Here is a 24165-nt window from a genome sequence, read left to right as displayed (position 1 = left end):
GACCCATTTCGGTGTCACAGTCTTCCATTTCGTGGTCATGTTTAGAGCTACCATTTAGGAAGCCGTTGGATGAAGTCTCTCCAACCCCATTGGAGTAGTGCTCTGTCTCCATATCCACATCATTACTGGAAATAAAGAAGAAACACCTAACTTTAGAAATCACATCCTCGCAGCGTAGTTTAAAATAAATTCCTACTCCTAGCCTCCTCATAGACTGACTTCATAGGGCAACGGCAGTCTGCAAAAACAAGGTATTTGGTTCTATCCTGAACGTCTTCAAAGCCAGTAGGTAGCCGACTCGCAACAAAGTCGTACTCCTGGAAGGAGGAAAACAGCGGACGTCCTAAAATGCAGCGGTTTCCTGACTCTATATCCGTATGGACAAACTCCTTTCCACATACGTCTCACCGTGTTTCCAGGTCAGATCTGCACTTGGTTCTGTGTTCATCAGCTCTTGCCCCCGGGTGCCCCAGCCTCACACCGCACGCATTTCGAGCAGTCAGGGCAAAAAAGGGGAAAACTACCCCATCGTAACAAACCATTCCCCGATCCCACTTCACCTTTCTCGTGCCCTCATCTTCATCCCTTCTAGGACGAGGTTTTCTTTAAATGGCCTGGACGGGGTGGCATCCGTCCTCACCCCTCAGAAACACAGCCTCCCACCAAGGTGAACGGTGATCTGGCTCGCCCTCTCACACCCCGGCCAGCCCCCACCGCAATTTTTCTCTCGCAGGCTTTCTTGCTGGCTACAGAATCTAAAAAGCACTGCTAAATCCTCACTTTAAAAATGTGATTTTGGGTATTTAGGTTGCTCCTCATTTGCCCTCAGGTCGCATTTACTGAAGAACAGCCCCGTGCCAGTAACTGTGTCTGGACACACACTGAACTTGTGGGCGCGCGCACTCGCTCTATGAACGACAAACGCCTCCTCTTGAAGACTTCTCCAGTGAAGATCCAGGCAGGGATTATACGGCCCAGAAGGAACGCGTGACGACAGTGTAGGAAATATTTAAATGAAAATGCACTTTTCTCATTAAAAAAGCAACCTATATTCATTCGTAGGAAAAAAAACAACACCGAACGCAGACAAGCAAAACGCGCTCTGCACACACACCACCAGAGGTAACCGCTGGTAGCACCTCGGGGTGAGTGCGTGAGTTTAAGTGTGTGCGTGTGAGAGCACTGCTTCCATCGGTGAGACGTGTAAGGCAAAAAGACACAGAGCTAGGAAGAAGGGGGTAATGGCCCCAGGATGACTCCATGAGGCAGAAAAGCTCGCTGACTGTATCTTGATGAGCTTTGACAATGAGAAGAAAAATCAAACTTTAAAAAATAATGTTTAATGTAATGGAAATTGTTGAGATCATAGCTCTTAGTGATCTTAATATACTAACGCTTGTTTCTTTCTTTCTTTCTTTCTTTCTTTTTTTTTTTTTTTTTTGACAATTCAATTCGGTATTTGGGACGGATTCTTTCATTCAACACACACTTAAGAGCCTCTGAGCCCACATTGTGTGTTGCGGGCTAAGGTTACAATGAGACGGCCTCTGCCCTCCAGGGGCCAACAGAGGACCCACTGGGAGGGAGCCACCACCTTTGGTGGGGATGTAACAAGGAAATCATCCTGGAAAGTGACAAGTGAACTCAGTTTTACAGCCGGCTGAGAGGAGGGGAGGAGGGAGGGCGGAGGGAGCAGTGTTGCAGATGGGGCAGCAGGGGAGGGGGGTGCTAATAGAAAAAGCACACGACTGGAAGTCAGGAATCCTGGGACGCAGTCACTGTTCTGCAACTTACTAGCCACGAGTTATTGACGTGTCTTGTTGACAACAAAATATCATTTACTTTTCTGGTTTTGGTACAATGTTTTAATAGTACCACCCTCGCTACTTCACAGGACTGTAAGGAAAGCCTTCAGCAACTACAAAGTAACTACTACCGTGTAACGGTTCCAGGCACTTCACAAGCTCACTTTCTTCGCCGTATGGCACACAGAAGATGCTGTCGCCAAACCCTTCCAGTGAGCTTGCTTCCCTGAACGCAGGTAACAACAGGTCTCTTTAGCAACTTCTTTGCCATGAGGAGGTATTGCAGACAAAAACCCACAAACTGCCCGAATTGCCCCCAGTCCTGCCACAAACAATGGCAGAAGCCTCTACCAAGAACAAAGTGCTAACATGCTATATATAAAGCACATACGCACGCACACACCCATATTCCATACAGAATTTTCAGCACGACACAGTCCTCTAACCTACTTTCCACTATGTCATTTCTACCGTGAAAGACAACCCGAATCTCCTCCGTACAAGACGGCGTTTTTTCCTACTCTTCTCCTACCACTTTTGTGGACCGCCATTATGACCTGTACACACCACACGCCATTACTTCGGCAGGCTGGCGCTTGGGACAGATCATCTTGATACTCTCATTACTCTCCTGATTTGCAATACTGATTCTCACACATACGCTTTTCTCCAGAATCCTATTTCCCATGTCAAAAGTCAGATCCTATCCTTTTTCCTTCAGTGAGAAAGTTTTGCACTGATGAACATTATTTCCCCCCCGCCAGATGGGGTGTGACCAAACAATTCATGTTGTAAGACCAAACCAACCTCAAGTTGATAAAATCTACACATCGTTTTTCATGTGCATTATTTTTTTATCATGCCACTAGTCCTGAACCAAAGTAAATTCAGATGCTAGATGATCTGGGCAGGCTGATTTCGTAAGAACTCGTATTCAAATGATTACATTTCGTGAACCTCGAGGTTCGTGAATATTCAACCCGAATATATGTGACAGGACGGTGACACACACATCTCTTCTCTCCCAGCTCTCTGAAGCCGGAGACCAGGCCCGGCAGAATGTGTGACATCCGACGGGTCCTCACACTGGGCTCATGGTACGCTTACTAAATGGCTGAAGGTCCCTCTGCTGCAACAAGCAAGCCCCGCCCCTTAAAGTCAGGCTTTCAAAAAAGATTCTTTGTCAAGTTAGTTACCTGGAATTCAGAAAACCTGATGCACATCTACACCAAAAAACCCACACAGAGAGAAAAAGACGGTTGTAAACGTACCCTACATTACTTCTAGAGAGTAAATGAACAACTGGGACTTAACCTGGAAATACAGGCACAGCATTACGTGACCACGTGTACAGGCCGCTGCCCACAGGAAGCCCAGAGGCAAGGAGTCCGGTGTGTATGCTTACAGCCTGGCAGAGGGAAAAGGTGACGCGGAGCACGACGAAGGAGCAGAGGAAAAGAGGCTGCCGGCCCCCAGGAGCCCGGAGAGTTTGGGACTCACTCCTCACCCTTTTGTTCTCTGAGGACCTGGGAGCGCCCGGACCCCCTATGGACGATCAAATTCAAGTTCTCCAAATGATTAAAAATGACGCTAATAATTAGGCTGCTTATTGTAATGTAAAAGCTAGGGAGACCACACACCTGGTGAAGTTATTAACTTGCTGTGATCGTGACATGTTTATACTGTTCAGTTCTGGTACATTCAAGTTGGATGACTGGTGTTTACTATGGCAATAGGATTGATGTGCTTTATTTGAGATCACACCATTACTACAACTTTCAAAACCTGGGGAAAAACAAGAAAAAGAGGCATGAAAACAGAAACAAACACCAACTTACTGGTCAGTTGTAACGACTATATGCCCGTATTCTGATCTTGCATTGAAAACTTTTATAACGTGGCAGTCCATGCACTGCTTAAACAGGAAACATAACTTCTTTGAAAGGACAGACGGATATTAATTGTGGGCTGTAATTATCATCTCCTCTAACATTTACTGAAGGCTTAATTATGGATCTTATTTAATCCCCCAAGCTCCCCCATGAGGCCTGTGTTCTCATCGCTCCCATTTAATGCACGAATACACTGAGGCCAAGAAGTCGTCTGGGCCCGAGTGAATGTATGAAATTCAAGAGGGGAGGTGGCGAAGGGTACAAACGTGAAATCACATGCACTGCACAGGATGGCGATGTAAATAAACCGAGAGGTGGTAATGTAGAAAGGTGCATGCCGACTGAGGAAGAGCAAAGGTGTTACTCTATGAAAGGAAAGAGGATGTGACTTTTGCTTTAGAAGGTTAAATGTACAGAGGAAAGAGAACACGCTGGGAAGAACAGAATGAGAGAGACCAGCAGAGGAAGACTAAGGAAGGCTGGAAGTAAACCTGTAGAAGTGATGTCCTCAAAGGCAGGGAAGGAGAGAATTTTAGTTCCTAGAACTCCAAAAGCCTGAGAGACCGTGACCGGTGAGCCCAGAGAGGGACATGAGAAAACGAAGCGGGCAGAGCAGAGGCCCGGTGGGGAAAGAAAGAGACAGCAGCCGGCCCAGCTAGCGTGGGGATCGGTGGCCGAAGCCGCCACGGCCACGGCACCGCCTTCACATTTACATGGGATTAGAATACACGGGTCACCTTTTACCTTTACCAAACATCTACTGATTCACTTTCTAGAGACAGCTCGAATGTCGACTTTTGCTTATGAAGATCTGCTAATAATCCATTCTCAGAAACAGCTCTGCTTCAAGTTACCTTCTGGTACTAAAAACACACGAGTCCGATCCACTTACAATTTTCCTTCCAGAGCAGCGCTGAGGTCAAGTATGTGCATGTGCAAAACAGCTATGTGGAAACGTCCATGTTTCAAAAAATTTTCATTTTGGTTCAAAACTACAAAGAAGGGCAAACACTTCGAAGTAACGTCGTAAGACTGAGTCTCACCAGAAAAATGTGCGCTGCTTCCTTTGCCTGGTGCTAAGCTGTGGATGCTCGATCCGTGACTGGGGCTCATGCTCGGGCTACTGAAAGGTCGAGGGCTGACAGGGTAACTGTCCTGAGATTTTGGACTCCGGCCTCCCAGACATCGTACTTCACTATCTGTACCATTCACCATTTCTATAAACTGACGCACTCTAGAAAGATAAGAGACAAATTTACTTAGGTCATTTTCAAAATTTTTTTTTTATGTTTATTCATTTTTGAAAGACAGAGAGAGACAGAGCACAAGCAGGGGAGGGGCAGAGGGAGAGGGAGACACAGAATCCGCAGCAGGCTCCAGGCTCCGAGCTGTCAGCACAGAGCCCGATGCGGGGCTCGAACTCACAGACCACGAGATCATGACCTGAGCCGAAGCCGGACGCTCAACTGACTGAGCCACCCAGGCGCCCCTACTTAGGTCATTTTCAAAGAGCAGTTTATTTAGTAGCAACAACAGATCTCTGAAAGGAAATACCTTATGGACTTGTATCTATCAGTAAGTGTGGTCTTTAGATAGTGTGCTAAAAACACTACATGTAGTTTCATACACTGTACTGCTTAGAATAATTTAAAAATTTCCGGAAAAACCAGAGTATAAAGCAAAACACACTATCTCTCCTTTAATTAAGATTTACTAAGAGGGACGCCTGGGTGGTTCAGTCGGTTAAGCGTCCGACTTCAGCTCAGGTCATGATCTCATGGTTTGTGAGTTTGAGCCCCGCGTCGGGCTCTGTGCTGACAGCTCGGAGCCTGGAGCCTGCTTCCGATTCTGTGTCTCCCTCTTTCTCTGCCCCTCTCCTGCTTGCACTCTCTCAAAACTAAACAAACATTAAAAAAATTAAAAAAAAAAAAAAAAAAGATTCACTAAGAAAATGAAGGAATCCATAGCTTAAAATCAGAAGACTTCATTTTTGAAGCTAAAAATAGTTTAATCAAATAATATTTGCATTTGGCGGCAAGTCCAAAGGCGTGCAAGAACACGATACGCTTTCGTGTACAGCTTTCGTGTACACATCACGTAGATGAAGCGCCTTGCTCCACGCTCTTCCTCACTGCAACTCCCATCTGCAACCTCTTAACCAAAATGTGCCACACTTAAAATTTTACTCTTAAGCAAAACAATTCTGACATTGGCTTACAAAGGAAGGGTTTCTGGTGGGGCGCCTGGGTGGCTCAGTCGGTTAAATGTCCGACTCCTGATTTTGGCTCAGGTCAAGATCTCAGGGTCATGGGATCGAAGCCTGCAAAGGTCGGGCTCTGTGCTGGGCACGGAGCCTGCTTGGAATTCTCTCTCTCCCTCTGCCCCCCGCCCCCGCCACCAGCTCACTCTCTCTCTCAAAAAAAAGAAAAACAAACACAAAGGGCGTCTGGTACTTAGAGAGTTGAAATATTAGGCTTAATAACACCTGGATTTTAAAATAACAAAGATTCCTAACACCAATAAAAAAGAAACGCCAAATCATGATGGCTACTGAAACAAAAGCTGCAGAAACGAAGTGTCGGCAGGATGCGGGGACACCAGGACTCTTGCATGCCACTGGCTGAGGCTGTGAAATGGTGCAGGGCTACAGAGCTCTAAGGATTAATCTCCTCCAAAAGTGAAACAGATTTACCACAGGTTCAACAATCCCACTTCTGGGTATATACCCCAAAGGGCTGGAAGCAGGGACCCTGCACAGACATTCATACACCACCCCTGTTCACAGCAGCGTTATTCACAAGAACCAAAGTGGAAGCGACCCAAATGTCTATCAGTTGTTCAGCTTCAAAAGGAGGGAAACTGACACATGCTATATAACATGGATGGGTTTTGAGGACAATACGCTGGGAGAAATGAGCCAGTTACAGGAACACAGACTGTTACGCTTTCTTTTATCTGAGGCGCCCAGAGCAGCCAAATTTAAATTCACAGAAACAGAAAGTAAAATGGTTGCTGGGAGGCAGGGAAGGGAGAAATGGGGACTTCAAGTTTCCATTTGGGAGAATGAAAAAAGTTCTAGAGGTGGATGACGGGTGACGATCAGAACAATGTGACTCCACTTAATACTACGCAAGTGCACGGGGTGCCTGGGTGGCTCCGACGGTTAAGCGTCGGGCTTTCGATTCTGGCTCAGGTCATGATCTCACAGTTCGTGAACACGAGCCCTGCGTCGGGCTCTGCGCTGACAGGGCGGAGCCTGCTTGGGATTCTCTCTCCCCCACTCCTGCTGCCCCCCACCCCCACTGGTGCACGTGCGTGCTCTCTCAAAATAAACTTAAAACAAAAATACTACAGAGGTGCACGTGCAAAAATGGCAAACGTTACGTATATTTTACCACAGCTTTCAAAATGACACAGACTTACAATAAGGTACTCTGCAGGAAGAAAAACAGATATCCACCTTCTAACTACAATTTTAACATTTTTAAACATACAGCTAGCACCACAGAAGAGCAGATACATAGCAAGAGATGCCATCTGCTTATAATCCTACCACAAAAGTGTTTTCTACAAACTGTTATGGAGACATTCTGTATCACAGAATTATATGTAAATACCTGACACGAGGTGAAACAAAAACTATTAAAACATGAAAACAATTCTGATTATACATAACACACACACACACACACAATAACGTTTTGTTTAGCAAACTCACTTTAACGTGAAAAGGAGATTAGGATTTCTTTCAAGTAAACTTGGGTATAACTGTTGTGTTGTTTCAATGGCTTCTCCCATTCTTCCTGCTAACACCAATTTCTGAATTCCTATTTAGAAAAAGAAGGCAAAAGATTAATTTTTTAAGAGTAGAAACATAAACTTAGTGGACCGTCAAAAAAAGAGTTAGTCAAAAAAAGTATTTAAATTACGGTGATTAACTTCCATTTCTTTTTTTGTTTTAAATCATAGTTTCTATCAGGGAATCAAGGAACAATTTCAGACACATTAAAAAATCAGAAAAACAAGTACTTTCATAAACTATTCCTAAAAATCACGAGTTAATATACAAGTAATACAGAAAAACATCTGTGAAGCATTACTGAAGTTTTAAACACGAAGATTAAAAGCAGGGACGTGTTTACGGCATACAGTGTGGTGCTGGCTTCATGGAATCCTTAAGCCCCAACTCTTCAACTTACACACTAAATACGTCAGCTTCTATCTAATATGCCAATCATATCTCAGTAGAGTGTTGTGTTTTTTTTTTAAAGACCATAGCAAACATTAAAGAGGTAATATTCAAAATGCCTTATCAAACGTGATAACCTTTTGAACCCAGTACTGAGAGAATGGGTAGCCTTGGAGTAAAGTCTGATTCAACATTCACTGAGTGTTCCCCGCTGTCAGGTAAGCTGTTCAATTACATGATGGGCACACAAAAAAAGTGATCGTCTCCGGTTTGCCAGAGCTTAAACACAGCGAGAAAGACAGACAAGCCTACAGTTGGTGACAACACAATGGATTAAGTGTTCTTATAGCAGCGCGACCTATAAAAACATCGCTTTCACCCATCACGTTGTTTCGATGCCTAGGGTCTCATCAAGCCACCCCCTCCCTGGTGGACTTAGCTGCGCCACTGTCCCTTAGGAGGCTAACTGTGGGAGCGACACACTGACGTGCCCCTGGTAGCCCGGGCCGACAGCTCTGGCCACAGCACCGGGACCCCGGGCAGTACAACGGAAGACCAATACTACCTTAAGGTTAGCGAGCGATTTGAATGCAAAGGTTTACATTGCTTTGTACGTATTATCTCTGCTAGTCTCTAATCATGGGATAACTTTACCAACTATAAAAAAAAAAAAAAAAATTTTTTTTTTTTTTGTTTAATGTTTACTTCCTAAAAGCTAAAGCAAACATTTTTTAAGAAAAAATGGTAAACATTCCTTATAAAACTTTCTCCAAAATTCTTTCTACATCCGGAACGCTAACCCAGTCTTACGTGAGTGTTTTTTACGGTGGTCTTCAAAAATGTCAGTGAAAATAAATTTCAGAGGCATCCATTTTAAGTTAATATATTTGAAAAGATCTTAGTTTAAAAAATAAAATTTCTAAAAATTGATATAACCAAACCTATAATCTGAAAACAAGTGTTATCCATGCACCACAGGGTCCTTACTTTGTCTATTCTTAATGGAAGCTAATTCTTCTAGAACGGTCTGGTCTGTAGATCTGGCAAAGGCCTCTGCTGTGGCACAGTACCCATGGTGGACTAAATAAGATGAAACCATTCTTAAAATAAAAAGAAGAAACACACATCTTTTAGTCAAGAGAATACAGGCTTCATACTACAAGTTATATAAAACAAGATCTACTCTGATGTTACAAAACCAACCTATTCCCTTGAAACCAGGCTTTAAGAACCTCAACTTTAAAGTTAAAAAAAAAAAATCATTTTGTTCTATTCATGTCATATTTCCAACAAGGCAGCTGCAAATCCCATGTGAAGAGTGCTTTTCCTAGGAGTAACTACCACTAGAGAGGCAAGGACATTATACAGCTCTTGATTTTTGGCTCCCCGTTATCCCCGGGGCCTTTCCTACTATTCCCATCCTTATATTCAATCCCACTAACCGTAATTTCGGTTTCATCTTTACTGCATGGCTTATCCCAGTGAAGTGTCAGCATTTTATAAAATCCAGTAATTTTTAAATAACAGATTAACTCTTTGTGTTGTGTGGAGCTCGACTCCTTTCTCTGCTCCTCAGTTACAGGATAAGGGGTCATAGGAGGTGAACACAAGAAACGCTAAGGTGAATCTGAGAATCTTCCAGAACAAAGTCTCTGAGGGCGATTCTACTAATCAATGAGAAATTGCCCTTCTAATCTAAATCTATTAGTATGACTGTACACACAAAAAACTGACTCAGCTGTGATTTACATGGAAGTGCCATACTTCCAAAGAACAAGTGTACTTTTTAAAAGGCCATCAAGCGGTCAAAACACATTTACATCTAATCTCAAAAGGTTACAAAAACTCGACTCAACAATATTAACCCAAATAACCAATATATCCAAATATTCAACTCCTAAACCTGCCTCCATCTGGCACTACTGAGGCCCTATCAAAATGGGGAAGGAAGCTGTGGTTCCGGAAGGAGGGACTGGGGGGCAGAGGGGCAAATCTCCAAGAAACAAGATGTTTCATTTTATTTCATCTAATTGGTCAAATTAATTTAAGAGGGTAGGGAAGAATTGTTTTAAATGGACCCCCTAGGAGGTCATGGTGAGTGTCACTTTTGTAAAGGACGTGGTGGCGGGGAGGGTCCTCCCCGGACTCCGACCACAGAATTAAGATAAACAAGGTTTCCTCTACTCTACTACTCCCCTGCAAGGATGCTCAGCGGCACCCATTTTTAAAGCATGAAAGGGAGGTGGCCCCGGGACAGCAATCTATCTGAGCTCTAACTCATGGTGACCACGAGACGTTCAGCCAGACTTCACTGCTGGGTCAAGTGTGCCGGAAAAGACTACCGGTGGAGAGCTTCTGTGATACCAGATGATAACGGCTCCAAGGAAGAAGCATGTTTTCCAAATTACCATCATGTCTTCCAATCACTATCTCCTCCAAAAAACACACACACAAAATTTTATTGTATCTTTAAGTTTACAACTGTTCAAAGCAATTACACAGACATTTAAGACACACTGTCAGATAGATGGTATCTCCAAGCCTTTGCTATTTTCTTGGGTGAGATGACAGCAGTGAAAATGACTATTTAAATTCACTGGTACTTAATTTTTAAGTCTGTACCATTTCAAGCTTTCAGAGCTACTGTTTAGTGCTACTGACACCCAGGTGTCATCTCTAGCCTTTTCGCAAAGGAATAGTCTACAAAGTTGACTGTCACAGGACTTGCATTTTCCTGCTGACTTCCATAATGAAATTCTATTTTTTCATAAAGGAGTTAAGATAAAGGTTGTTCAGTTTAGAGTACTTTTACTGACACCCATTGTTTGCTGCTACCCATTCTGTATCATCCTAAATCCTAAGTATTAATCCTGCATTTAGGAATCCTCACTGCATATTCTTAACTCTTTGATCTTCATTCTTTTTGCTTCCTCTTAAATGTCTAATGAGAACATATAAAAGTAAATTACATTAAAATAATTAGTAAGATTCTTAAAAATTCCTGCCATAGAATGCTTTTGGTCAGATTTTCCTATTTAGAACAGAGGCAATTATAGTCTCCCTAAATCTCCACGAAAAATAGTAAATATTTAGCACAACAGGAATCCTAGTAAGCAAAAGTAGCTGGTATTATTCTGACAGAGTAACCCACACACTGGAAAAATTTAGTCAAAACTTGAAATACAAAATGTACATCCCAAGTGTGTATTCCAGTACATTAACTATACCATTATTTTAACTGGATTATTTTTTTTAGCCCCATAAATATGCGAACTGGACACAGCCAAGTTCATGTCCAAAAACCATGAATTATACAACCTAAATTATCTTCCTGAATTTGTCTCTTGCGTTGGCACTATTAACAACAGAATCAAGTAGCCTATGGAAATCATTAAATCCTATTACTAAGGATAGCAAGCAAATGAATGAACCCAAGCTATCTAGTGTCACTTTATTTTGTCCTCCAAATCAGTAAGACCAGATACGAAATTATTTTTAATCGCTTAAGCAGAGTGAATTACTTTTTATAGAGATTAAAATATCATCACTACATTAAAATTATTAGGATATATAAAAATTATTTTTAATTAAGAAAAGTAAATTACTTTTTATAGAGATTTAAATGTAATCAATGATACACTAAAATCATTAGGATAGAAATTAGATTAAAATGCCTCAATAAATATTCTTTCATACTAGAAGAATGTTTCATAAAAATATATATATATATATTTTTGAATAACGTCCATTCAAACTTCCTCACTTACTTTTGTATCATGGTCTGCCATTCGCCTTCCCGATCTCCAATAGGAAACCGGTCTATCTGTGCCTGGATTTTGGTTCTCCACTCTCGCATATAGTCTTCTATATCAAACACGAAAGGATGCTGCCCGAAATTGGCATCCACGACTTCTCCTGGTGTTTGGAGCCCCACGGTGGGATATAAATTTGGCTGTAAGACAACACATTTCACTAGCATCTATCTAACTGTTTTAAAGACTCAGTCATTCTTTCAAATGCTACCTTTCAGAATTTTACTTCTTGAATAGTTTAAAATCTCAAACAAAACCAGCAGAGAAAGAAAATTAGCTAAAGACAAATAAAAGTAAGCAAATAATCTAAGTGAGACCATATGCTCGACAAAACGTAGCACTTCCTATAATCTAATCATCAAGAAAAAGTCTAAAGCCACCTAAACCACCTGTTTTATTCAGAGACCGTGTGGCATTATACTTCTAATAAGCAAAAACTTAAGTCTTGCTCTTAAGAACATGTCACATACTAGTTACACGTTAATTCAAGCGTAAACACATTAATTCGGATTTATGCTTTCATATATGATATGTCTGATGCATTTTCTAGAGACTTCATGAGAAGACTAGTTACTGTACAACTCTATCTGGGCAGGCGCCACTTTAAGTTTACTGATTTCATTTCTCCGTGCATTTGGCATGCCATGATAAAGGGACGGTGGTAAGAACTTAATTATAAGCAAAACACACAGTGCCATTAAGAGTGGGGTTCTCTGTATAAAAGTAAAAGACTCAAATGCACACGTTTCGGGAGCGGAAAGGGATTTCAATAATCAAATTCACAGAGAAATGCATTTAGATCTATTCCAAGATTCTGAAGCTAAACAATCAAGTTTAATAGCTTCGAGTATGCAAAAAATACAGGAATCCTTTTGGGTCTATCACTAGTTGTTATACCTAAAGGGCGGATGAATTACTGAATGTCTACTAAATAGCAGGGTTTAAGCGCAATAATAATCCTGTGAAATAATTATTATTTGCATTACAAAGATAAAGAAAGTGAGGTTTGGGGTAAATTAACTTGCTCATGGTATGCATCACGACACAGGAGGGACTGGAACACAGATTAATCTGACAACAAATCCACGTTTAGTTTTACTTTAGTTTTAACCCCAAGGCTTACTTCATCTTTATTCTCTGTATTTATGCCTTATTTCTTTGCTTTAATGGTTATCACAAATATTTTCACTACAAAATTGGGTAAAGATTAAGAGTGGATAATTGGATGTGAGTATAAGATGCTTAGATATATTTCACAGCAAAAAGCTGAGAGGACGTATTTAACAACAACTCATCGATGATCAGGCAACCAAAATCAGAAACAAAGGGAATACTGTGTCAAAATACTGAGGAACAGAATTGCACTGGATTCAGGAAATAAATGGTGATGCGATGTATGCAAATGCCCGGATTCCAGATCAACCAAACTAGCAAGTGTTTACAATTTTAAGCCGGAGATAAGGGAGATACTTGTTCCAGCCCTCTCATTTCACCCCCCAGAAAACTGAGACCCAGGGAGTGGCAGCACACATCTCTGAATGAGACACATAAAAGAAGGGACGCAAGCCTCTCCACTTTTGGCACACGATTCTTTCCACTGAACTCCAGAACCAAACTTTGACATACCTTAAAACAAAAGTATATAAAGCCAAAGACTGTTCATACAGGCAACAACAGAGTGAAAGGCAATCCCATTTGTCAAGCAGAATGTGATTCTGACATTCAGCACTGCCCAGAGACGCTTTAAAAAGGGTGTGCTAATCTAAATTTTCCTGGCGAACTCGGGAAAATAATCATATCAACACTAGAAAAGAAAATCAACATTCAGAAACACTCTGATAAAATTGTGCCATAACACAGATTAAGACTTCCCTATGACAAAACATGCCATAAACGTCAAGACAATAGACTTTATGGGAAAAAAAATCTGCTACACATGTAAGAATCAACATTCCCAATGTAAACAATATTCTCAAGATACAGGACAAAGATTAAAAGGCCAACTCACTTGTTTTTAAAGTGGTGACAGCTATACGCGCAATTTGCAGAAGAAATGTAAAATAACAATAAAAATATAAAGAGACACTTAACCTCACTGGCCTTCCTAAGATACAAATTAAAACAAGAAGAATTTGGGGTGCCTGGGTGGCGCAGTCGGTTAAGCGTCCGACTTCAGCCAGGTCACGATCTCGCGGTCCGGGAGTTCGAGCCCCGCGTCGGGCTCTGGGCTGATGGCTCAGAGCCTGGAGCCTGTTTCCGATTCTGTGTCTCCCTCTCTCTCTGCCCCTCCCCCGTTCATGCTCTGTCTCTCTCTGTCCCAAAAATAAATAAATGTTGAAAAAAAAAATTTTAAAACAAGAAGAATTTTTTGCACATTAGATTAAGATTTTAAAAGCTAAGAATACCCAATGTTGATGAAGGTTGAGACAGTAAACCCTCTCATCCACTGTGCACAGCAATGTAAAAGGATATCATCTTTTAAGAAAGAAATTTGGCAAAATCTATTAAAACTGACAGAGCAATTTCACTTGTAAGAATTAAATCCTACAGAGAAACAAACATAACGCCCTGAAGCATTATTTTAATGGAAAAATATTAAAAAGAATGTCCATTCACAAGTGGTATTACATACCACATTCATCGAAACTCAGACTCCAGTAATTGTAAGACATACCATCATTTTATGTCTAAGAAAAAACACTTCCAATTAAATGTGGCAGGCCACAGATTCTAAGATGCACCCCCATTTTATAAAAGTCAAAACAGAAGGGTGCCCAGGTGGCTCAGTCGGTTAAGCATCTGGCTTCGGCTCAGGTCATGATCTCACAGGTTCGTGAGCTCGAGCCCCACACTGGGCTCTGCGTTGACATGCGGGGCCTACTTGGGATTCTCTCTCTCTTCCTCTCTCTCTGCCCCTCCCCTACTCATTCTCCCTCTCAAAAAGAAACAAACTTAAAGAAATAAGTGTCAAAGTATGAAAAAATGTGCATCTCAGAAATTGTGGTAGCACATCATACAATAAGGTATCAAAAGCAAGCAAAAAACAAGAGTAAAAAATGTGTATGCTGACACAGAAAGATGTTATATTCCTAAATGCAGAAAAGCAAGCTACAGACTAGTACATAAACTATGACCTCACCTCTGCTGTAAACATTTAAATAATGGACATACTGGCTAACCTAAATTCAGAAACAGACCTGGAAGGATATATATTTAATGCAGCCATCATGTCTAAACAGGCTGGAATTTCGAGAAACTTCTCTTTTGTACCTTTCTGTATTTACAAACATTTATTATTCAAATACTTAACACTGTGTATTACTTCTGTAATCAGGACGTGATAAAAAACTAGAAGTGGTAAAGTCAGTTGGATTCAATGAAAAGTGACAGTATTTTTTATACCACTTACTCAACTTCAAACCTGAAGAACTGAGGAGAAAGGAATGGCTTAAGTGGCTAAACTATACATTATAAAAAAAAAAAAAATCTAATAGACTAACTTGCTGGACTACAGGTTTCTAAAAACAGAATATAGCAACACAACAGTTTTCAGTATGGTCACTGAGCTGTGCAACCATCACCACTATTTAATTTTATGACATTTTTATCACTAGCAGTCACCTCCTGCTCCCCATCCTGTAACCCCTGACCGCCACTCATCTACTTTCTGACCCTATGCAGCTACCTATTCTGGACGTTTCACACAAACAGGATTCATACGATATGTGGTCTTTTGTGACCGTCTTCGCTCATTTAGCAAAATGCTTTCAAGGTTCTTCCGTGATACGGCATGAATCTAGGTTGTGGATTTATGTAAAACAATGTTTTCTAGGAAACTTAATAAATTACAAAAAAAAAGATCACCCCTTCTCATGTAGAATCAGACAAAAATGAAGATAAGTCTCTATGAAGAGAAACATAGATCTCATAATTTCTATTAACCTATTAAAGATAAAGATATTAAAAATAATATTCAAAAACTAAATACACACAAAATCAAATTCAGTAGCATAATCTTGTTCTAAAGATGTTTTCTAATGAAAAGAAATGAAATGAAAAGAAATGAAAAGAATAATGTTATCTATAAAAAGTAGATTTCAAATCAGCCTAAAGAGCTGGAAAATAGCATCATTTTAAATGAGGACAGCTTCTATAACAAAAAAGAAAGAATTTATGTAATCCCAAAGTGAATTAGTTTATAGATGGATATTTCTCCAACGGGTGAGGTGAGCTGGGGAAGAAAGATTATTCTGGAAAAGATGTAATGTAGGGTTTTCAGAGCCATGTAAACACCCTAGGTTCCGTGATAAATGGAATATAGTCTAAACTTTTTTTTTCTGTAAATACACTCTCTACCAGGATTTAATGCTACAGCTGGCCAGTGAGAGATCACAGGTAGAGAACACAGAAACACTTCTTTGGTGGGGCCCTTAGGGGAAAGATTCACTTTTCCTTTCCTTTTCAAGGAGCGGAATGCTGTGCTGCATGTGGAAGTCCCAGCAGATCTCAGAATCCTAAGAATAAAAAGCTCTCAGAACCACTATATTGAAACAAAACAAAACAAAACAAAACAAAACAAAACAAAACAAAACAAAACAAAACAAAACTTGTAACACTACCCTAACTACCACTTTACCCGCTGTTGGTAAAAAGTTACCACCAGCTAATTATAGACAAGGCAAGAAACATAACCAGTGATTCTAAAATGGGACAAAAATAACCAGAAGGCAACACAAAAATAGTCAACATGTCTACAACCGGCGAGTCTTTTCCAAATTGTCACCACTCATGAAAGTGAGGAACAAGAGCTCATAAAACATCTGCTTGTTCCGACAAGTTGGTTCTACTTACTTTGGGTCACAAAAAGAGGAAAAAACGCCCCCAAACACCCAACCAGCTAAACCCTTTGGCCAACTGCAAATGAAACTCAAGTGTTGCTCGAAGCCTCTGCGATGGTTCTAAGCCACACTGACCTGCGTGCCAGCATCCACAGCTGCACCCCACCCCTGGCCCCTCCACAGATGCTCTTCTCTGAAGCCTCCCCTCCACGAGTCATGTGATCCCCAACTTGTCCACTCACGGTGTACCTCTCCCTTTATGTTAACTTGTTTGGCTGTTCCTGAATCATTCTCACCAGCAAATAAACATCCTAGTAAATCAAAAAACCTTTCACTGCTCCCACTTCTGCCACCAGCCACGACAGCCCACTTGTTTCCTCCCTAGTGCAGTCAAATTCTCCACCAGGTTGTCCGTACTCTGTGATTCCCCTCCTCCTATTCTCTCTTAAACCCTTTCCAATGAGGATTTCCCCGTCACTCAGTCGGCTGAAACTTTGTCAAAGTCACCAGCGACCTCCGCTCTGCTTAAATCTGCCGGTCAATTCTCAGTCCTTAGCTTACGGGATCTATCGCATGGACATCTGACACAGCTGCTAACTCCTTCCTTCTAGAGAGGTTTTCTTCACGTGGCTTTGTGGACACACTCGCTTCTAAGTCTTCCTCCTACCTCACCCATTGCTCCGTCTCAATCTCCCTTTGCTGCTCCCATCTCTTCTCCCAAACATGCATGCCCCTTCTTCTCTGCCTACACACACTCCCCCTTGTTGACGTCACAGTCTCGTGACTTTAAATTTACATACTGAAATGCCAAAGACTCCCAAGTTTTCGTCTCCAGCTCAGATCATGCTCTCGAATGCTGTATACCTGGCAAGTCCATTTCACTTTTCCAAAACTGAACGCCAGATCTACCCCCACTCAAAGCCTGCTTCCCTTACACACAGCCCTCTATCAGTAAGTGACATCGCCATCCTTTCTGTTCCTCGGGCCAAGAATCTCCAAGTCCTATCCTCTTTCTCATACATTCACATCCAATCCATCAGAAAATTCTCTTGCCTCTGGCTCTCAGTTGGGGTTTTGTTCAATCATATTGATTTCTGTTTTTTAATTTAACTCTTTACCTGGAACTTACTTTGGAACAAACACAAGACAAAACCCCAAGATGACATATTTTTTCAAAAAAAGAAACACCTTGGGGCGCCTGGGTGGCTCAGTCGGTTAAGCGGCCGACTTCGGCTCAGGTCATGATCTCGCGGTCCGTGAGTTCGAGCCCCGCGTCGGACTCTGTGCTGACAGCTCAGAGCCTGGAGCCTGTTTCAGATTCTGTGTCTCCCTCTTTCTGACCCTCCCCTATTCATTCTCTGTCTCTCCCTGTCTCAAAAATAAATAAAACGTTAAAAAAAAATTAAAAAAAAAAAAAAAAAAAAGAAACACCTGTTCCATCACTGTTTATTATTAAATAATGCTTCCTGGTGAGCATATTGATTTTAGACTCCAAATTCTCCTTGGCTTAGCAGAGTTGTTTTCTATTATAACTTCGATTTCTTTCTGGGTTTTCTTCCTCCCCTCAAATTTTCTTCAGGAATATTAATAATCTACAGGTCAGATGACTATTCTCTGCCTCTGATTCTCCTGCCACTTTTCTCAAAACTTCTCGGAAACTGGAACGTGTCTTATCATCAGTGGCACCTTACATGTGTCTGGTCAGGCAGCTGTCGCTGTGACCGCAAGAGTGTGAATTTGTTAAAACAATGTTTTTCCTGGTGAAACATGGATAACTGCAATTTTAGTCAGCAAGTCATGAATGGACCAACAAAGAAAGAAGTATCAGAGTCCTGACTGTTGTCAGAGAACCTCTGGTTAGTACCTTTTGGTAGTATTAAAAAGGGCTGTCATCAGAGCCTGCACAATGGCACCAGGAGCTTAGAAGAAAATGCCAGAGAGGTAATGGACAGCTCTTAAGAAATGTTCTTGATGGCCCAGAAGCCCCCATCATGTAGACAACCAGATGTCAACTCTAAAAAAGTGATTTCAAAGGTTGGACTCTTGACATTAAGTTTGGGGAATACCTCAATCAATCTATATTGCATATCTTATTGTTTTTAAGTGTGCAACGAGTGATATGGATTAAAAGCCTCTATTTAAATACGCTAAGAGATAATTCAATAAATACAAAATAAAAATTCTAGGTGACAAGAAAGCATCATGTCGTTGTTTGTTAGGTTTTTTCCCTTACTGTAGTGTTAAATATACATGAGGCACATGACAATGGACAGCCTCTGACTCGACAATGTATCTAGAATCACACCAGTTCTCACATCTCTAATGAGGGGAGTCACCATCATCTCCTGCCTCAATTTCTCAATGGCCTCCTCACAGGTCTGCTTGCTTCCACCCTTACTCCCTGTCCCTGTCTAGGTCTCAACCAGCAGTCAGTGACCCTTTAAAACTTAAGTTATACCTCAAACCCTGCAGGGTCTCTGCCTTTCACTCACAGTAAACGCCGAGTCCCTACAATGGCTCTCAAGGCCTCTGTGATCTAGCTCGTCCTCTCCCACCATGACCTCTGACTCACCTAGCACTGTCTGTGCTCCTGCCTCAGTACGGCTCCCCTGACTGTGCCCTCTGCCTGTGCCCTTCTCTACACACCCATTCAGTTGACTCCCTCACTTCGCCACAAGTCTCTGCTCGAGACTTACCCTGAGCAAAGGTGAGCAAACCGTACAGCTCCTCTTCTGTCTTTGCTACGCCCACGTTTTCTTTCTTTAAAAAGTACTTAAAATAGGTTATAATTTACTTGTTTTTAATGAATTGTTTATTCTCTATTCCCCAGCGTGAATGCTTCAAGAGGAGAGAGACCTCCACCTGTTTTGATGAATGACGTATCCCAAGCACAGAACCTGTCACCAGCAGGCACTCAATATACAACTGCATTAATAAATGACCAGAACTGTGGCACAGCCACCTGCTGAAAAGTTCAGGGATACCAAGTGAATGCAGTGACATTACAAGGTGTAGTCTAAGAATCAATCCTGATTTATTTTTTTTATCTACAACAAAGTTCCCTTGTGCCGTGGCACCCAGAGCAACTTGGGAGTTTAATTTCTAAAGTGCACAACAGCGGTGGCTACAGAAAGGATCTCTATTCTACGCATGATATTCTAAAATTAATAATTATCAGTAAGACTGAATTCCACACATGCTTAATACTAGTTTAAATTCTTTTAATTAAAAATGCAAGACTGCTTGTAAAAGAAATTATGTCTTACCGGTAGGTCGGTGAAAGCAATACCTAAAAAACAAACAAACAAAAACCAAAAAAAGTGGCATTAGAAATGGTTTTTCAAAGGCAGACAACAGTGACAAAGCTGAACTGAATTTATAACTGAAAACAAGGGAAGGAATGACAAAGGAAGGAAAGGAAAAATTTAAAGGCTAAATATAAAATAATGAGACCAGCATTTTTCTCAATAACACCAACAGAGGTTGGAGTGAATGCTATCTCCTCTCAAAGTCCACATCCTTCTTAGTCACACACCAAGTTTGTTTATGGGGTACCATTTTGAAAAATGGTTTTAGATATATCTCCTAGGCTATGTGAGGACCCTTGCAAGAATACTGGTTGCATGACAGTGACATCTGATTTTTGACCAACACCCAAGCTGCTCTATCCAGTCTTATCACTTAATCTTCCTCACCTGGATTTAGTTTTTCAGTAATTTGAGGGGGGAGGGGAGGGGCGCGGAGATTTCTTTTGTTACCAAGAAAAGTGAACAATGCAAAATACAGTATTTGTGTTTCCTTAAAAAAAAAAAATGTTTCCCATGAAAGTACATTCTTAAATAACTTGACTATTCTGTGACAAAAGTCAGTTCCTCATTCAAAGAATCAAGATTTACACGGTTGAGAACTTCTCATGAATGTCCTGGCAGTAATTTGAACATAGTCATGTTCCAAATATACTTGAATAACGTGACGTCATTGAAGTCTACTGGCATCCCGAAGTGATGACTTAATAATCTCTCTTCAAGTATTTAAATACGTTACTTAGCGGAAAATAAAATAATAAATAAACCAAACATTTCTGTGGGATCTCATTGATAGGTTTAAAAAAATGAGCTCCTGGGGCGCCTGGGTGGCGCAGTCGGTTAAGCGTCCGACTTCAGCCAGGTCACGATCTCGCGGTCCGGGAGTTCGAGCCCCGCGTCGGGCTCTGGGCTGATGGCTCAGAGCCTGGAGCCTGTTTCCGATTCTGTGTCTCCCTCTCTCTCTGCCCCTCCCCCGTTCATGCTCTGTCTCTCTCTGTCCCAAAAATAAATAAACGTTGAAAAAAAAAATTTAAAAAAATGAGCTCTAGAAAAAGAGGAGGAGATGTTGTTGGCTAGTCAGTTAGTCTCAGTTCTTCCAGTCTAAATACACATTAAAACAAAGCAAAAAAAAACCAAAACCAAAACAAAACAAAACAAAAACCCACACCAATACCATGACCTCTCCGGGACTGATCATCATCTAAAAATTGAGGGCGTTTCTGTTAAATTATCTTTATGGTCTCTCCCCACGTGAGATTTTATGGCTCTGTAATTGTGCTATACCATCAGAAAACACAATTATCTGATATTAAAGTAATAAAACGGAAAGACTATATACATCTCTACTCGATGGTTTTTAGTAAATGTGTAGAAATAGTGTTTTGTAGTCAAAGTCTTATTTTTATGACTTTCAAAAACTAGTAAATTCATGTTGGCTTGTCAAAAGGCAAACAAAGCTGGAGGTTCCCCCAAGTCCCCTGTAAAACATCCTGATCATTTCTGGCTTCATTAATAAATGGAAAGCGAAGGGACTACAGGCCAAATATGAAAATTTATTCTAAAATTTTCAGAAAACCAAACAGGATACAGAAAACAACAGAGAATATTTTAGTTGCCATTCATATCTTTACCATTTGCCATAAATTAGCAGCCTGATAAATTATTTTCCTCAAAGATGTCTATTGTAGCAAAGACTGTCTACTTTTATAGTTTCAGCAAAAGTTCCTTTTTGTTATTACCTAAATCTTCAGTCTTTACCAAAAACTCTAATGGAAAAACCCAATTCCACACATGAACATTTTGAACGTGGCCAAACCCAGCTACCACAACCTGTACACATCCAGACCACAGGAAGATGCCACTGTAACTAGTATAATTATTGAAATTTCACACAGAAGACATTTTTTTAATATTTCTCATTTTGTGACTTGGCAAGAGGTTTTCCAAAAAGTGATCTTCAGTTGATAATATTCAATAAAACAAGTAAAAAACTTTCCCAATTAAGTTAACCTGCATACCGAACTGTTTCTCCTTTACCTATTTCCTCAAATAAAAACTTCTCCATTTCTATTTCTACGATCAGTAAATATCCAGTTTTGAAAACCTTCACGAAACAGAAACTAAAGACGTATCAGCTTTTGGGTAGAAATTATCCACTCCAGGAAGTACACAACGACACTGTGGAAATAACATTTTATTTTCTAGATGCCAATATTCGGATCAAAGTTACGTAAGCACACTTCTGTAAAGACAGTACGTATGTTCTGCTCTCTAGGCCGTATGGCCTCTGTCACAACTGCTCAATTCTGCCACCGAAACAGGGAAAGCAACCATACACATTACACAAATGAATGGGTGTGGCTATGTTCCAATGGAACTTTACTTAAAAAAAAAAAAAAAAAAAAGGACAGGAGACCAATCTGGACCATGAGCCATGGTCTGCTGACCTCTGTCCTAGAGGAGTCATTTTTTACCACTGGACTTCCAGCCTCTAGCCCAGACCCTGGCAAACATTTAGTGCATCCTCACTATGTGCCACGCAATCACCTCAGAACTTCGCATGCGTCATTTCAGTCGACTTGAACAACCAAAAAAAGGTGGGTATTACAGTAATCCTGTTTTACAAATTGAGGCACACAAATACTAACCTGCTAAGGTCACAAGGCCTAAGCCAGGAGACAAACGCAGACAACGAAAGAACCCATTTCAATCGCTCTCATACTGCCTCTCTGTGGGCCTAATAACCATTACTTTTAGAAACGAATCATGACAAATGTCTCAAATTTACTTAAAATTAGAATGTGATCCCATCACTAAAGTACCCTTTTCCTAAAAAGCATCTCACATTTTAAAAACTGTTTCTTATTCAAGAGAAAACCTCAACATAAATGTTTGTGAAACTCGAACAGGAAACTGGCACATCGCCTATGATCTTTCCACTGCCCAAAATAGAATTTTTTTCTCTGGAATAAAGTTTTAAAAACATGTCTTCCTTTGCATCTTTGAATCGAAAGTCATACCTCAAAGCAGATTTCTCCTAACTTAAGACCAAACATCTGACGCGAGCAAGGCCACTGAGACCATCCCAGTTAACTGCTTTGATAAGTCAGAGCCAAAGCAGTTATTAACAAAGAAGCTGAAGAGGCTGCATCCTTCTGGAAACTGGCTGGCCACAGCAACCCAACCTTAAACACACACATTTTGCCTGGCGTCCTGAATCAACGTTCCTGTACCAAGGACCATATAAGGGTCTAGTATGGACTTGGAATGACCTTTTAGTCAGGTAACACAGGGCTTCAGGATCAATATTAAAAATTGGAAGGAAAAGATTGAAGCCATATATAAATGTGAAGACATTAACTGCATACCACGAAGATGCTGAGACACTAGAAAGGAATAGCTATTACCAATGTAGCAAAACACTTAGAATTTCCCACGATGAAACGAAAGACACAACAGCTTTTGTGTTCTATCAAAGAACATCTCTTATTTGCCTAAGGACACTATTTGCAGTCTAATTTTTCAATACTGTTTATGAGCCAACTGAAATTTCTGCCTTCTGAAGCTACTTATTACTTTTTGCTTCCTTACGCTTTACCTCATCAGAAATAATTTGCTTTGAGCCAAGGATTTTTCAAATAATGTGAAACCATTTTACTTGTAAAAGCATCAGTCTTACCATTCTTTCTTTATACTTTCTGTATAAAAACGAAAGCAAAAAGACTTCTAAGAAAAGCGAGTGTAACAACCGCATACGATTCGGAATTTGAAGTGCTGTGGGTGCATACGCAACTAAAAAAGCCTCATTTCCTACTCGTCTTACAATGGACAGGCTTCTTCGTGTTTCCATTAACCTGTTTATTGTGTATTTGCCATCTGTCTTTTATCCGTAGAAATCCTGCTGTTATTTTTTTCCTTTCAGTTCTGTTCCTTTCTGCAGAACTAACTTGTAGCCATCATCCCGCAGTCATCACACTGTTAGCAGGCTTGACCTTTCAGTAGGTCACGGCCTTTGGTTTGCTTGATAGTACCAATCTTTTCCTTCATTATTCCCCCATACTACACTACCAACTGACAGCCCTTCTCTTCCCCTTAGCACCTGTTACCTAGAGACTTCAGTCATGCTACGAAGTGTTTTACTCAAAGCAAAGCAGAGAACACTTAGCATTTACTTCTATTACTAGAATAAACACGTGAGCCCCGGGGATTATTTTCACAGTTATTCCCGTACATGTGATACAATGTGGCCTTCACAGAATACAAATTTTCACCGTTTCCTCAACCTCCACCTGGAAGGAACAAAGAAATAATGTCCACGGGCAAC

General features: G+C 40.9%; 1 protein-coding gene across 1 annotated transcript in view; it reads right to left on the bottom strand.

The window, feature by feature from the left end:
• Positions 1-24165, bottom strand: part of RANBP9 (RAN binding protein 9) — a 91971-nt gene that overhangs the window by 13021 nt on the left and 54785 nt on the right. Inside the window, exons 5-11 of the mRNA XM_045497356.1 lie at positions 19803-19825; positions 11654-11838; positions 8874-8986; positions 7416-7524; positions 4741-4931; positions 3446-3590; positions 4-125 (exon numbers count right to left, since the gene is read on the bottom strand). Of these exons, the coding sequence (XP_045353312.1) occupies positions 4-125; positions 3446-3590; positions 4741-4931; positions 7416-7524; positions 8874-8986; positions 11654-11838; positions 19803-19825 (888 nt within the window). The remainder of the gene's footprint in view (positions 1-3; positions 126-3445; positions 3591-4740; positions 4932-7415; positions 7525-8873; positions 8987-11653; positions 11839-19802; positions 19826-24165) is intronic.

Source organism: Leopardus geoffroyi, chromosome B2 (assembly GCF_018350155.1).
Source record: "Leopardus geoffroyi isolate Oge1 chromosome B2, O.geoffroyi_Oge1_pat1.0, whole genome shotgun sequence".
NCBI classification, from domain to species: domain Eukaryota; kingdom Metazoa; phylum Chordata; class Mammalia; order Carnivora; family Felidae; genus Leopardus; species Leopardus geoffroyi.
The sequence above is the reverse complement of the archived record's forward strand: the minus strand, read 5'-3'. Positions and strand labels throughout refer to the sequence as shown.